This window comes from Tamandua tetradactyla, chromosome 5 (genome assembly GCF_023851605.1).
Source record: "Tamandua tetradactyla isolate mTamTet1 chromosome 5, mTamTet1.pri, whole genome shotgun sequence".
NCBI classification, from domain to species: Eukaryota; Metazoa; Chordata; class Mammalia; order Pilosa; family Myrmecophagidae; genus Tamandua; species Tamandua tetradactyla.
In genome coordinates, this window is record NC_135331.1 from 7,638,313 (window position 1) to 7,652,745 (window position 14,433).

A 14,433-nucleotide genomic window follows, 5' to 3' on the forward strand; every position below is an offset into this window, starting at 1 on the left:
GCAGGTTCCTAACTGTTTTGTGCCTTGGTTTCCTCCTCTGAAAGGGGGAATGCTGATACCTGGTCCCAAGGCCACTGGTCGAGGTGTGGATTGCTAGATTAATCTGTGTTGAGCACTTTGAACCATGCCTGGTCCATGGTGAGTGCCAAGTGTAGCTGCCGTCATTATCATCCTTGTTATTTTTTGTGGTCGTTACTGTGCCCAGTGACATTTTTCTGATTGGGAGGTTCCCTGTCGGCGGCAGACTCTCCTCTTCTCTCTCAGATGCCCCTCCCCTTTGTGTGTCATCAGAGACACGAGGCAAGGGAGCCTGCCCCGGCCAGCTGCAGCCTCTGGAGCCCCCAGCTTGGGTGGAGGGTGGTGAAGGCAAAGTCTCAGCCCTAGGGGAGCAAGTGAGAGCCCAGGAGCAGCCCACGTCCCCTCTGGGCTGGTTGACCCTGAGCTGTGGAGGGCAGTGGTCAGCTACGGTAGGGGTTTGGCTGACCTGTCTGTGCGCAGGATGGAGATAAGGCCCACGCGTGTTGGGGCATTTGGTGTTGTGTGCCTGTGTGTTCATGGGTAGAGATAAAGTCTCATATGTTTGGAGCTTGACTTTAAACTTAGCTCCTCTGTGGATTTGCTGAGAGGTCTTGGTAAAGGGACCGGCCTTCCAGAACCTTGGTTTTCTCATCTGTGAAATGGGTATGACCCATGGGCATTGCTCCAAGAATATTTTTGAGGGTAAAGGAAAATGGTGCCTCTCAAACGCTGACTTAACCCAACCTCCCCTGGCCCCCAGCCTGGGGCTCAGCGATTGTGGGCAGTGGGAATTAGGGGAGCCCAGCTACTGTGCCTCAGAATTCTCCCCAGATTGTTCTGTCTTCTGCAGCGAGGGCTGCTCCCCAGCCTGGGAAATGTGAGCCGCCTGCCTGCTGCTGGGTGCCATGCTCCCAGTGGGTGGAGATAGGTGGCTGGAGCCCAGCACCCCTGGGGTGAGCTTGAGGGCTTAGCCTGCCTTCTTCCTGGCCTGCAGATGCCTCCTCAAGGTCTGCCTGTGGCTGGGGGTCCCCGAGCCTGGGCTCTTGCTCCCCCGTTGTGCCTGATTTCTAGAAAGTCACTAGCAAGCTGCTGCCACCTTTTGCTTAAAGAGCTCTGGTGAGAAGGGATGCACACACCAGACAAGTCACCCTTTCCAAGTGCGCACACATCCGTGGTTTGAGCGTATCCACAGATTTGTGCCGGCATCACCAAGGCTACTTTGTGAACATTTTCATCACCTTGGAAGAAATCAGTACCATTTGCCCATCACCTGCCTCTTCCTGCCACCCCCTGCCCACCCCTCCCCCTGGGAACCTCTCATCTCCTTTCTGTCCTTACGGAGTTGCCTCTCTTGGATACTCCATAGAAGTGGGGCCACGTAACGGTTGTCCTTTTGTGTCTGAACGTTTTCAAGGTTCATCCCCAGTATAGCAGGTATCAGAGTTTCATGCCTTTCTATGGCTGGATGATAGTCCCCTGTGCAGAGAGACCCCTTTGGTTTTATCCATTCACCAGTTGACAGACACTTTGGTGGTTCCCACTTTTTGGCTCCTGTGACTCCTGCTGCACGTTTGGGTACATGCATGAGTAGCTGAGTGTTTTCAGTTCCACTGGGAGTGGAATTGTCAGGTCTTGTGGTAACTCCATGTCTGATGACTTGGGGAAACTACTAGACTGTTTCCCAAAGTGGCTGTGCCGCTTGCATGCCTGCCAGCAGCTGCTTCTTGCATTAGTTTCCCCTTTTCCCAAAAGCCTATCAGGATTGGAGGACGGACTCAGACATTTCTGGGCTCAAGGCTCCCCTTTCCCCTTTTGTGATCTCATTAGTCTTTGGGACTCCCTGGGTGGGGAAGCGATCGGAGGTGCTTGTGTTTGGAGGCTGAGGGCTACAGGCCCCAGTGTCGGTGGGAACCGAGCCGGGGGCCTACTGCTCTCAGGGGCTTTGGAGTCAGGGGACAAAAATTTCTTCTCTCGTTCTCTGAGGGTGAGGGAGTCAGCCCCTGTCTGAGGGTCTCAGAGCAAAGGCTCTGTGTGGGCTGGGGCACAGATGGCCAAGCTCTGGAGTGTCCAGTAGCTGTGTGGCTGCCAGACCTCATCAAGTCTGTAAAGCCTTTGCCTGGTGGTCCTTATTGGGTGCTGTGGGGGGTGTGAGCTCAAAGGGGGTGGGGGCTCACGGGGACATGGCCCCTTCCGCGCGTCAGGCCTCAGGGTGGTGTTGCTGCTTGGTGTTGTAGACGGGGCCCCCCTAGAAGGGTATGCCTTGTCCACGGCCACCCAGCAAGGCAGCCAGGTCAGCCCTCTGTCTTGTCACTCCAAGAGATGTCCTGCAAGTGGGGGTGGCCCCGAGAGGCAGGGGCTACTGCGGGTCTGTACCCAGCCCTAGGACTCCAGGTCCCAGGGTGCCTCCAGCCCGCGGCCTCCGAGCACAACCAGAGAGCACTTGGCCACCATGGAAGTGGCTTCTTCACCAACATCGTGAGTTCACTGACCAGTGGGGTGCCCGGTGAGCTCACTGGGAGGGCGGCCTGGGCCTTGGGAGAAATCTGTGCTGGGAAGGAAGGAAATAGCACAGGAAGTGCCACTGTCTGCTCCCCAGCGGGGTCCCAGGAGGGCCGGTGGGACCCGGGCATCTGGGGCAGAGCCTGGCAGGAGGAGGTGTGCGCAGCTGCAGCCACGACCTCCTCTGCTCTGAGTCACTTGGTTTCCTTCCTGTTGAGAGGTGTTATTTTAAGAACGTGGTGTCACCCGCGGGTTCAGGGCTCGGCCGACACCTCATTTATTACCAGCTCCATCCTCCCGGGGTTCCTGGCTGTTCTCAGTCACCCTGCCAGCTGGCTTGTAGACAGGCCCAAAGGGGACCCCCCTTCTCTCTCACTAGGTGCCCCCTCTTTTTTTGGGCACACCTCCTGATTTCACACGCCTCTCCCCTTGATACGCTGTGTCCTCTGATTGCTTCGTGGTGCCCCATCTCAGAGGAGGAGAAAGAGGCACCGAGGAGGTGAGGGCCAGGCCTGAGGCTCCCGTGAGGAAGTGTGGACCCTGAGCCACCAGCCCTGGCTCCCCGCAGCCCACAGATCCTCGGGTGTCTGTGGTAGGGAGTTTCCCTCTTCTGTGTTGTGTCCTCCTGGCAGGGAGTTGGGACCTGTGAGGTAGCGAGAGGCAGGAGGAAGCTGTGTCCCGCCAGCTCCATGGGTTGGAAGGTTGAAGGTCACCCTGTGGCCACCATATTGGGACCTGCCTGCAGGGACAGAAGCCTTGACCAAAGGAGTGCCGGTTTTTCTGCCGTTCCCTCTGCAGGAAGTGAGGATGGGGGTCAGGGAGGTCCCCTCTGTGCTGTGGCCCACCGCCCAGTGGTGACCAGCCTCCCTGTGGTTTCCCGGTTCACTTCAGGTGCCTCCGAGATGGCTGCCCGAGGGGTTCACTGCCATGGTCACGCGCAGCATCCCTGAGACTGCTTGGACCCGAGTCTTCCCCTGGCTCCCAGGGTCTCCTTGGTCTCTAGGCATGCCCAGTGAGAGCCTCCTGAGTAGAGGCAGTCACCCCACCTGTCTCCTTGTTCTCTCCAGTCCTGAAGGCTGCCTGGAGGGTTGTTCCTGTCCTGAGCAGGGGGAGGTGGCTGAGCACTGGAACGACTTCCCTCCCTTCCCGCTTGGCAGGTCAGGGCCCTGGACTGAGGGGACCCCCTCCCTGTTGTTCTAGCCCAACCTGCCTGGTAGAGGCAGCCTCCCGCTCTGCCCATCCACTCGCTCCTTCGGTCTGTGCTTTTCATGGCCCCTGCAGCCCCTTCCTGGCCCCCTGCAGTTGTGAAGGCTTTGACATTCACTGTCTTTAACAACAGCAGGCAGAGTGACAAGGCTGATGTTTCCTGGGCTACCTGGAAGCCGTAGGAGGTTCGTCTTCTTTGCTTTCTGCCTGTTTTACAGATGAGGCAACTGAGGTCCAGATAATTGAAGTCATTTGTCCAAGGTCACGGGTAGGTCAGGTCTGTTCCTGGAAGCTGTATCTTGAAGCCATGCCCACGCCTGCCCAGCCCTTAGTTGACCTGCCTGTTGGGGCACGTGAAGGATCCGTGCAATGCCACCCTGAGTGAAACACACAGAGGCCCACCATCTTGAAATATGCATGGGTATCTTTGCAGGTCCCCTCACCCTGAGATGAAGATTCTCAGCCTTCTTCAGGAAGGTCTTAGTTCTTCTCTCCATTGGAAAGTTCTGTAGTGAGTTCTGCCTCAGGCTGCCCTGTGCACTTTCCCCGCCTCTGTGGGCACAGAGAAGCCTTGGGAGGGTGGCCTGACCCAGTATGGGGGGAGAAAAAGTCTGTGGCAGCCATGGGGTGACATTTCTTTACCCAGGAGAGTAGCTGAGCTTAGAGCCTGGGATTGCCTGAGGTCAAAGGTGAATTGCCACAGTGGGAGCCTGGGGGGTGTTGGGAGAAAGGTGACATTGGCATCAGCTAAAGCCACCTGCGAAGCCTCTCCCCAGGGCCGTGGAGGCCTGTCCTTGAAGGCCCTCCCTGTCCATCGGGGGCAGGTGGCCTGTCCCTGAGAAAGGGGGCAGGTTGGGGCCTGTGATTGAGCTATCTGGGTGGCCCCCATCAGTTGAGGGTCACCAGAATGTTTGGGGTGTCAGGAGATGTGTGAGGCTCCATCTCAGGGGAGAGCTTTGAGGCAGAGCCTTATGTGCTCCATTTCCTCGCCCAGCAGCCTGCGCAGGGCTCCAGGACTCTGAGTCCCCGTCCTAGCCCTGGGTCTATGCTGCTTGGCCTCTTCCACTCTGTACCTGGCTTTCCTACTAGCTCCAGGTACCTGACTGCTCCAGGAGGCTCCTGCTGTGTGCGTGTGTTGTTTCAACAGGAGACAGACAGACACACACCCAGACACATGGAGGCCCAGTTAGAGAGGGAGCCACAGAGAGCACTTCCCAGGGCTGTAGGTGAGAGATGAGGTTCTAGTTCCAGTCCGTCTCCTCCTAGCTGTGGGCAAATGTTTTAATCTATAGGGGAGTCAGTTTTTCCATCTTTAAAATGGGGCTAATAATTCTATCAGTTTGCTACCACTTTGTAACAAACCAGCCCCAAATTTAGCAGCTTAAGACTCTAGGAGTTAGTTGCTGGGTACTTTTGCTGCTGTGGGCTTGACTGACCCATGCGTATGTGGCAGCCTGGGGGTTGACTGGTGGTCCTAGCTGGGGCTGAGCTGGGTCAGCTCCACTCTCCTCCACCAGGTCAGGCCAGGCTTCTTCTCTCGGCAGGGGCAGGGGCCCAAGAGAGGGAGCAGAAACACAAACACGCATTTGCATGCCTCTGCTTTTTTCAAGTCTGTTACCATAGCATTAGCCGAAGTAAGAGTGTGGGTACGGGGAAATGTGAAAAACCTGGGCCGTTAACAGAGCCACTGCACCCCGGTGATGCTATAGATGCTGGCACTTCTCCGGCATTTCCGTCTGCCAGGTTCTGGGCCAGGGCCTCACATGCATCTCCCTGTTTCCTCCTGTCCGTGGGCCGCCCAGCTAGAAAGTTCCAGAGCCAAAATTCAAGCCCGGCACATGCCCTTAGCCCCTCACCACAACGCCTGCCGAGCGGTGCAGAGAGATGCGGCATCCAACTCAAGGCCTGACCCATTGTAGACACCGAGTAATTAAATACATCGCCGTAAACCATGTGTTACATAGACCTGCGGCAACCTGCCTCTTCAAAGTGTGCCCATCGTGAAACTTTGTCCATTTCCCCTGGGTGGGTCTAGTTTATCCATTCCCCGTTGCTGCATGGTGTTCATAATATAAATGAGGCCTGATTTCCTTATCCGCTCTGGCCTTGGTGGGCACTTCCTAGCTTTGATTTGTTGTTGGTAGGAGGCGTGGTCTGTGCCCATGGCACCCAGCACCGAGCCTTTCTAGCCACCCACAGAAGTGGAATGGCTGGGCTGGGGACATGCACCTGCATTCCTTAGCAGATGTAGCCAGCTGCTTTCTGGGGTGCGTGGATCCAGGCACAGCCCTTCTGTTACCCCAGGTCCTCACCGACCCTTGGCATTGTTTGGCTTTCCATCCTCTGCTGGTCTGTGGGTATGAAGTGGTGTCTTGCAGTGTGGTGGACATGGGTTTTCATGACAGCTAGAGCAGTAGTCTTCCCAGTTCAGGGGCTGTGGCTTGTGTCAGCTCCCTGGGGATGTGTGGGCTTGTCCCTGGGGCACTCCGGACAGTGACTCCAGGACTGTGAAGCCCACAGCCAGCTCTGCCCACTGCCCTGCAGAGCAACCTTAACGACCTTGGCAGGGGGTCCCAGTACTCACCCCTGTGCCCAGAGGGTGACAGCTCGTTCCTGGATCCCTCTGTTGTGTTTGTGCCTGCTGGAGGCTGACTGCTCACGCTGGTGGATGCCTCCTTCATGCTGGAAGCGCGGACTGTCCAACTCAGGTGGAGATGGGTCTCTGGCCACTGAGCTCTGCAGGGGGTTGTGGATCATGGCCAGTGACCATCCCCACGCCCCATGCCTGCCTCTCACCTGCCTCCCTCTCTTTTTCTTTGCAGCCGTTGTACAACCAGCCCTCTGACACCCGGCAGTATCATGAGAACATCAAAATGTGAGTACTCAGGCAACCCCTCCTCAGGGGACCTGGGGTGGAATGTGGGTGCCCAGTGCTCATCAGGGGCTCCCAGCCAGGGCTAGGGGCTGAGAGGAGGAGGTTGGATTGGGGGCAGGGTTCTGGGCCAGGCAGTGCTAGGCCAGGGCCAGTGCAGGCCTGGGCAAGGTGGACAGCAGATTGGGGTGCCCCAGGTGCTGACAAGAGGCCCTGGGATAAGCAGAGGCCTCAAGGTTTGGGCTCTGGAGCACAGGCCTCAGGAAAGGTCCTGAGATCTGCACAGAGAAGGGAAGCTGTTCAACATGATGAATCCCAGAGATGGGGGCCCTTTTCCCAGTTGGAAGCTGGGAGGGTGGATGTCCCTCAAGTGTTGCGTGTGGTTGGGTGGGTGGGCTGGGTGTGGCGGGGACACTGGTGCTGTGCTGGAGCTGGTGGCTCAGTGTTTTCAGGCTAGGAGTGAGGTTTCGGAAGTGTGGCTCCTGGAAGGAAGCTGGCTTGATCTTGGGGTTCATGGGAGTATAGTCTCCTGAGCTAAGGAGGGGATAACCCCATTTGTGATCTGGGAACCTGGAAAGTAAAAGGGGCAGAGACTTTTCCCCTTGAGGAATGTGTGGTTATGAGCATTCTGGGAGGGGTTAGATTGCAGGCGAGAGACCCTTTGTGATCACAGTCATTGAGCTGTCCCCTTTTGTACATTGTACAAGGGTACAGGCCTCTCATGTGTGATGTAGGAGGGCTTGATGGATGAATAAAATATAGGTGCAGTGGTGAATTTCTCATCCATGGAGGTATACAGATTTCCCAGTGGTCCTCTGGTGCTAGACTAGTTGACAAGAAGTCCCTTCTGCCGTAGTTTCTGGTGTGGTGTGACCAGTTCAGGCATAGGCCAGTGACCAACCTGGCCATTTTCTTGTGGCTCCCAGCGCCTGTTGGAACCCCCTAGGAAACCTCTGTAGCTGGGTGGAGTCCTTGGCAGCCTGCTGAGGCTGCCCCATCAGCATCAGAGGCACCTAGTTGTTCTGAGCCTATGTCCTGCACGGCCCTACAGCAGGTCGAAGGCGCCAGGGTTCTGCACCCAGGTGCCCCAGAGTGGCTCTGAGATCCTCACATCATACGTGGCTGTGTTTCTTGTCCAGCCTTGGGGGCATCTTGCTGCCCAGGCTCCACTTCTCTCCCAGCTCAGTATGGTTTGCTTTTCTGTCTGGTTCCTTCCTGCAGTTTCCTGGAACCTGCCTTGCCTGGGACTGCTGCTGGGGGTGGGGAGGCGGAGAGGAGGGTGGGAGAAGGCAAGGGGGAGGGGCTTTTGGGGCCTTGTCACAACTGGTTTAGGGAATGAAGGTAGGGTATTCCGTGTGAGTCAGGGCTGTGGGAGCATCTGTCCATCCATTCATCCATCTATTTGTCCATCCATTCACACATTTACTGAGTACCTACTATGTGCTAGGTTTGTCTCTAGATCCTGGGGATTCAGCTGTGAATCAAAGATCCTTGTCCTCACTGAACTTTTAGTCAGGCTGTGGGGATACAGGATAAATGAAATAAATAAAAAACATACTACCAGCAATACACAGTGGTGGGAAGAGAGAGTAAGCAGCTGGGGGGAAAGGAAGTGAGGGGGTGATGTTAGCCAGGAGAGCTGGCAGGGCCTTAGTTGTGCCATACTCGGGGGCTGAGTGGCAACTAGGCGATGGGAGCAGCCAGTGCAAAGGCCCTGTGGCTGACCAAGAAGGGCAGCATGACTTGAGGGGGTGAGGCACAGTAGAGGAGCAGGGGGCCAGGTCCCCGGGACCTTAAGGGACTTGAGTCTTACCCTTGTGCGCAGGGAAGCCAGTGCTGGGTTTGATCAGGGAGGCAGTGTGACCAGGTGTGTGTTTCAAAAGCTTGCTCTGGTGGCCTTAGGAACGAGGTGAGGTCTGGGGGGTGGTGGGAATGGAGGCTGTCTGGGCACACAGAGGTGGCCCTGATGCCACTGGACCCTGTGGGGCCCTCTGGGGCAGGGTGTGGAGAGTCGGTGAAAGGGACATCAGGGGTGCTGCCAAGGATGGCTGAGGATTTGAGGATGGGGAAGCTGCTTTCTGAGATGGGGTTGTTTCGTTTCTAAGTACTGCAAAGGTGGGGACTCAAGACAGCAGACATTTTTGTCTCCTGGATCTGGGGGCCGGAAGCTCCATTGAAGGTGTCGAAGGGTCCCACAACCTCTGCAGCCTGTGGGGGAGGTGGCTTCCTCCGCTCTTCCTGCTTCTGGTGCTTTCCGGCAGTCCTTGGCATCTCTGGATTTGCAGATGCATCGCTCTGGTCGCTGCTCCCTCCGTCTTCACGTGGCCTTTGTGCTGTCTGTCCTACTAGGTCTGCGTCCAATTCTCTTCTCATAGGGACGCTGGTTGTCATGTTGGATCAGGGCCCAGCCTCATCCGGTCTGGCCTCATCTCAGCAGATCACATCTGCAAATAAAGTTGCACTCATGGGGAGATGTGTTTTTTGGGGGGACATAATGCAAACCGTAACAGGGCAGACAGGGCAGAAGCAGGTTTGGGGGTCCCGAAGCCTTCAGTGGTGACCAGCTGGGGGTGGGGTGCCTCTGGGCTTCTGTGAAGTTGGTGGGAACCCCGTTTGTGTGCTTCATGTGGCCCTTGCTGGAGCTGTGAGGGACGGTGAAGCCACGGTGTGGGGTGGGAGGGGGTGCTCTGGGGCCCCTTTGACTGTGAGTTCTGCTATTCCCTGAGCCCGATCTAGGGCTGGGCCTTGAAGGGTGGCCTGGGAAGCAGGGAGCAGAAGGAACAATGTGGGTTCCCCAGTGACCAGACCTGATAGCCACCTCATGTACCTTACAGATGGGTGGGTCGGGGGGATGCCAGGCTCATCCTACCGTGATTTCAGCAAAGACATGGCAGAGACCCTATTGTGGTCCTTGCAGACCAAGAAGGACCCCCAGCAGTACATGGAGCTCAGGCTGGAGGGGGTGTTACTCTTCTGGAACCTTCCAAATGTTGCCAAATGGCATTTGTAGTTGGGGGGTAGGCAAGGCCCCTGTCCTAACACAGGCCTCGTGTGTGGATCCTAAGGCCAGGCTGCCTGGGTCTCCGTCCTGGTTCCCCATGGACCTGTGTGATGTGGGCACAGTCCTGAACAGGCCTCGGTTTCCATGCTGTGCCATGGGGCTCAGTGTATTCCGGCCCCCTGGGCTGCTGTGGGGATTCATTCTTGGGTCTCTAGCATGCTCAGTGTGGGGTCTGGCATGCTGTGTGCCGTGCATTCCAGAGATGAGCTATCGTAACTGAGGGTGAGTTGCTTGTCGTTGAATCTGAGGCAGGCACAGACGGGGTGGGGTGGTGGTGGTGGTGGAGCTACAGCTACAGCATGGGTGCTGGAGTCGAGCCCTGGTGACGACCTGGAGAGATGAAAGAATGGGCTTAAAACCTCAGGGTGGTAGTCAGTAGTGAGGTAAGCAAAGATTGTATTTGGTGAAAAAAGAGCAGAGCATTGTCGTGATCCAGATGGGGAGGGGGGTCTTTCACCACACAGGGTGGACATGGGCTTTTAGGTGCTGCTGGGTCAGTGCCAGGGGGCATGGGCTGGGTTTCGGGTGGGCATAGATGGTGTCAGTTAGGTGGCAGTGTAGTGTCTCTGAGCCTGTGCTGGGTGATTGGCTCTGAGGGGTGTGGGGCAGATTTGCCTGGTCTCTGAGAGCTTGTGGGTAGGCCCCAGATGGACTTTTCTCCACTAGGGTTGTGGGACTAGCCGTGTGCCCTGGAGGGCTTGGGAAGGAAGAGAGCGTGTGCTCCTGGGCTGGGGTCAAGGGCGGCTCACCAGGACCCTGTGGTGGCCACCGTACCATGTCTGAGGTCGTCTGTCATTTTGTCTCATACTCTCTGTCTCCTTCATCTTTTGGAGACTAGTATAAAACCGTATCTCAGGTCCTTACTCAGCCTCCTCCCAACCGTCTGTGTCCTTAGTATCTGAGAGTCAGGTTTTATCCTCCACCCTACCAGGAGCCATACCTCTCCATTCAGAATCAAAACACAAGAGACTCTTCTCCTTTCCATTCACATTTCAGAGTGCTCTCTGGTCTAGGAGAAGAGTATTGATGAGTGAAAATAGGGTAAGGGAAGAACAAATGGTAGGGTGCAATAAATGAGATCGATGTATAAAAATACTGAGGAAAATTGACTTAGAGCATGAAAAACAATTAGTTCGACCACTGTTTTGCAGTTCGTCAATTGACAGTTTACTAGTAATATACTATACTACATGCAGGGCTCTGTCCGGTGAGAACAAACCTGAAGCCATTTTCTAAGAGGCCCAAGCACCTGAGGGCAGTGGAGCAGAGCTGGGCACGGATGGAGAGAGATGGGGTGGGGTCATTAGGAAATACTCTTCTCAGCAGCTCTGGAAGGTGAAAGTCAGATCTGCTGGTGGAACTCAACAGAGTGAACTTGTGTCTAAATAAGGCAAAACCAAGCAGTGGTGTTAATAGCTGCCAAGGAAGGCAGTGAGTCCCCCATCACTGGGAGGTGACCAAGTCAGACATGGATAACACTGCACATTAAAGGCTGCAGAGCTCAGGCAGTTAACACAATGTATCTCTTATGCCTTCTTGGCTTTGGTTCTAGCATTTTGTGACTGCATGTGGCAAACATCAGAAACCACCATATGCATAGTGCTTGTACCAGGAAAGGGAGGCCCCTATAAGCCCTGTCCCTGTGTGTGGCTGGACGTCTGGCTCTCAGGTCTGGCCATGGTTCTGACTGCAGATTTGACTAGCTGTGTGCCTTTGTTTTAGGGCCTCAGTTTCCCCTCCTTAAAGATACCCTGCTTTATAGGCTTGCTGAGGACTTGATGACCTATGACACCTTAAGTGCTGAGCTCAGTGCCAGACATGTAGTAAGCCTCCTTTCTTAGTTCTACTTGTTTTATATCTGGTTGATTGATTCATTCATTCAACAAATATTTATGGAGCATCTACTACGTGCCAGCGTCTGTTCTGAGCCCTGGGGAGACAGCAGTGAGTGATGTCTGACATTCTTGTGGTGGAGACGGATAATAGTCAGATGTCTAAAATGTAAGGACAGCACGATAAGTGCACTAAGATGGGTAAAGCTGGGTCAGGTAGGAGGGTCCTACTTTGCATGCTGGGAATCCTTTGCCTGGGTCAAACTGCCTGTCCCACCCTTCTCTCCTACTGCCATCATTGTGAGCAAATGGGTGGACCTTGCTGCTGTCCTTTAATTTCTCTGCGTTTGAGTGCTAGACTACACAAGATAGTTCATTTCATGCTCAAGTTTATGGCATGCTGGCAATTTCAGATGTATGGAAGTCACCTATATCCATCTCTCTTGCTTTCCCTTCACCACCCAACTCATGGATGGGTTGGGGGCAATTGCCCATGCTCTGTGGGGTTACCTTGGAAAGCTAGGGCAGGGGCCAGGCTTCCCGCCCCAGCCCATCACTGGTTTGGACAGCCCCAGGGAGGCCCGACTGGGGCATTGTGCCAGGAACTGGCCCCGGCCTCTGCAATCCTTGCCAGGAAAGTTCGCAGCTGTACTCACTGGGGCCTCAAGGATAGGACTCGTGGATGGGCCACAGGTCCCACCTGGGTGCCTTGTACCATGGCTACCCCACCCCACCCCACCCCCTGCAGAGCCTTGGGGCCCGGCTGCTGGATGGTTAGCCGCTCATTCTTCCCTGGCCTTATTCCTTTCATCCCTTCTGACTCCATATGTTCTTCCAAGACTGCCTCTCGGGGCTGCTCTCCTGCTCTTCGGTTTCTTTCCTCCTCTTGCATCGTTTTGAGGTTGGCTGACTGGAACTGTCAGTCCTGGGGCTGTGCAGGTGGATAGGGACCCACTTTCCTGTTAAAATGTCTCTGTGGACTTGCTCTGGAGGTTCAGAGACATTGAGTGACTTCCCTAAGGTCATACAGCCAAATTCTTAGACCAGTCTGGTCTCCATCCATTCCTCATTCCCTTTCCTGTCTTTAATCCAGGTGGTTCTTCTTGCTAACCGGGTGACCTTGGTCACGTCCCAGAACCTATGAGTCTCGGTTTGCTTATCAGTAAAATGGTCACCATGGAGTGTCTGACTCAGGTCTGTGAGTGGTTTGCAGAGCAGGATGGTGCTGAGGGAAGGTCCTTGGTGCCCAGCAAGCAGGAGGCTTGAGACCGTCAGTTTCTCTTGATGGGGCGGGCTCTTCCCCAAGGCAGGTAGGGGCAGCATCCTGGTCTCTGCATGAGCTGCCTCTCTTACTGTTCCCCAATGTTTAGGGGTCTGGTTCCCCCCTGAACACCCCTTCTTACCCACCTCCCTTACCCCCAATTAACCATCACCCCTGACTCCCCTGGAATCCAGCGTTCTTCTCATTTCCCTCTGCCCTCCACATCTGTCCTCAGCTTCTTCCAAATTTCAGCTCAAACCTCCCTTCTTCTAGGAAGCCTCCCCTTATTGCTCCAAGCTTCCCTTTTCCAGAACCCCATAGGTCCACCCAGGGTCCTGTCATATTCTCCTTGAACTTTTACGTACACCTCCTTTTCTCTGCCTCCTAGTTCCTGATTCTCTTTATGGTCCAGTGTCAGGCAGGGAGACCTACATTGTTTTTACAGGTTGTGGATTTTGAAACCCTGAGTTCTCCAGGACACAGTAGGTACCCTTTGTACCCTACCATTGCCTCCACCAATGAAGTCACCATATCAGCCCCTCCAATGCCCTCTTGAGACTGTTTTCTTCATTTTTTTCCTGAACAGAAGCATAACAGGAAGATTTGTTTGTGATAAGCTATTTGCAGCTCTTATTCTAAAAACACTGCTTAGAACCAAAGAAACACTCAAAAAATGTTTGCTGGGAGAATGCTGAATGAGTGGACACCCTAAACCAGTGTCTAGGGGGTTGAAAACTCATGCATGTGGCAGGGGTGGGAAGGTGAGTCACCTGAGTCAGGAGGGCCAGGAAGAGGAGCACTTGGTGCATGGAGTGCTCTCAACCCTTTGAAAGCGGCATCTAGGCCTCAGCTCCCAGCTTGTAGCTGTGAGAGAATGTGGCTGGAAGGCCTGATTTGTCAAGAGAAGCTTCACAATCAGTGTTTTCCACAGCAGCTCCTGGTTTTAATGCTGGCAGCAAATTCAAGATTTTTAGAAAGCACTGTAGTCCAAGCCCCACCCTCTCTGTGGGCTGGATTGTGCCAGTTTGCCACCTGTGGACTCAACACTCGTCCTCTTTGGCAGTGGGTGGGTGCCCTGGGTGCCAGGCACAGTGCTTGCTTTGGATGGAAACCCAGATCAGCCAGAGAATGCATACCCTCTTGTCGCTTTTCCTCAGGTAGTGAGTGGAGGCGGGCGCACATGTCACGTCCCCACCATGCTTTCCGTTTCCGGAGTCGCTGTCAGCTTGCAGCGAGAGGACGGTGATGTGTTGACAATTGTTACACGCCTTGCCCCCTGCCAATTAAGTATTGGCACACTGCTGTCAGCCAAACTCCAGGCTTCATTCGGGTGTCCCGAGTTTCCCTACTAATGTCCTGCCTCTGTTCCAGGGTCCCACCTTACATTTAATTGCCTGGTTTCCTTAGTCCCCTGAAGGGTGTGACAGTTCCTTTGTCCTCATGTTTTTTTTACCTTGAGTGCTGGTCAGGTATTTTGTAGACTTTCCCTCGATGTGGGTTTGTCTGGTGTTTTCTCATGATTAGACTGGGGTTATGAATTTGGGGGATGGATTTTGCAGAGGTGATGTGACTTTCTCAGCACGTCTCAGCAGGGCTCCCCAGTGTCATTCTGAGGCTTATGGTGATGTTGGCCTTGAGCTCCTAGTTCAGGCAGTGTCTGCTGGGTTTCTCCCCTTTCCGTACT

At 54.9% G+C, this 14,433-nt stretch overlaps 1 protein-coding gene across 18 annotated transcripts in view; it reads left to right on the top strand.

Annotated features, from left to right (window-relative positions):
* NCOR2 (nuclear receptor corepressor 2) overlaps nucleotides 1-14,433 on the top strand; it is a 320,600-nt gene that overhangs the window by 203,425 nt on the left and 102,742 nt on the right. For all 18 annotated transcript variants that reach the window (XR_013175504.1, XM_077159574.1, XM_077159582.1 and 15 more), the window contains one exon: nucleotides 6,546-6,598. Coding sequence is in view for 17 of the 18 variants with exons in the window: in XM_077159574.1 (XP_077015689.1) it covers nucleotides 6,546-6,598 (53 nt within the window). In the remaining variant the exon portion in view is untranslated. The remainder of the gene's footprint in view (nucleotides 1-6,545; nucleotides 6,599-14,433) is intronic.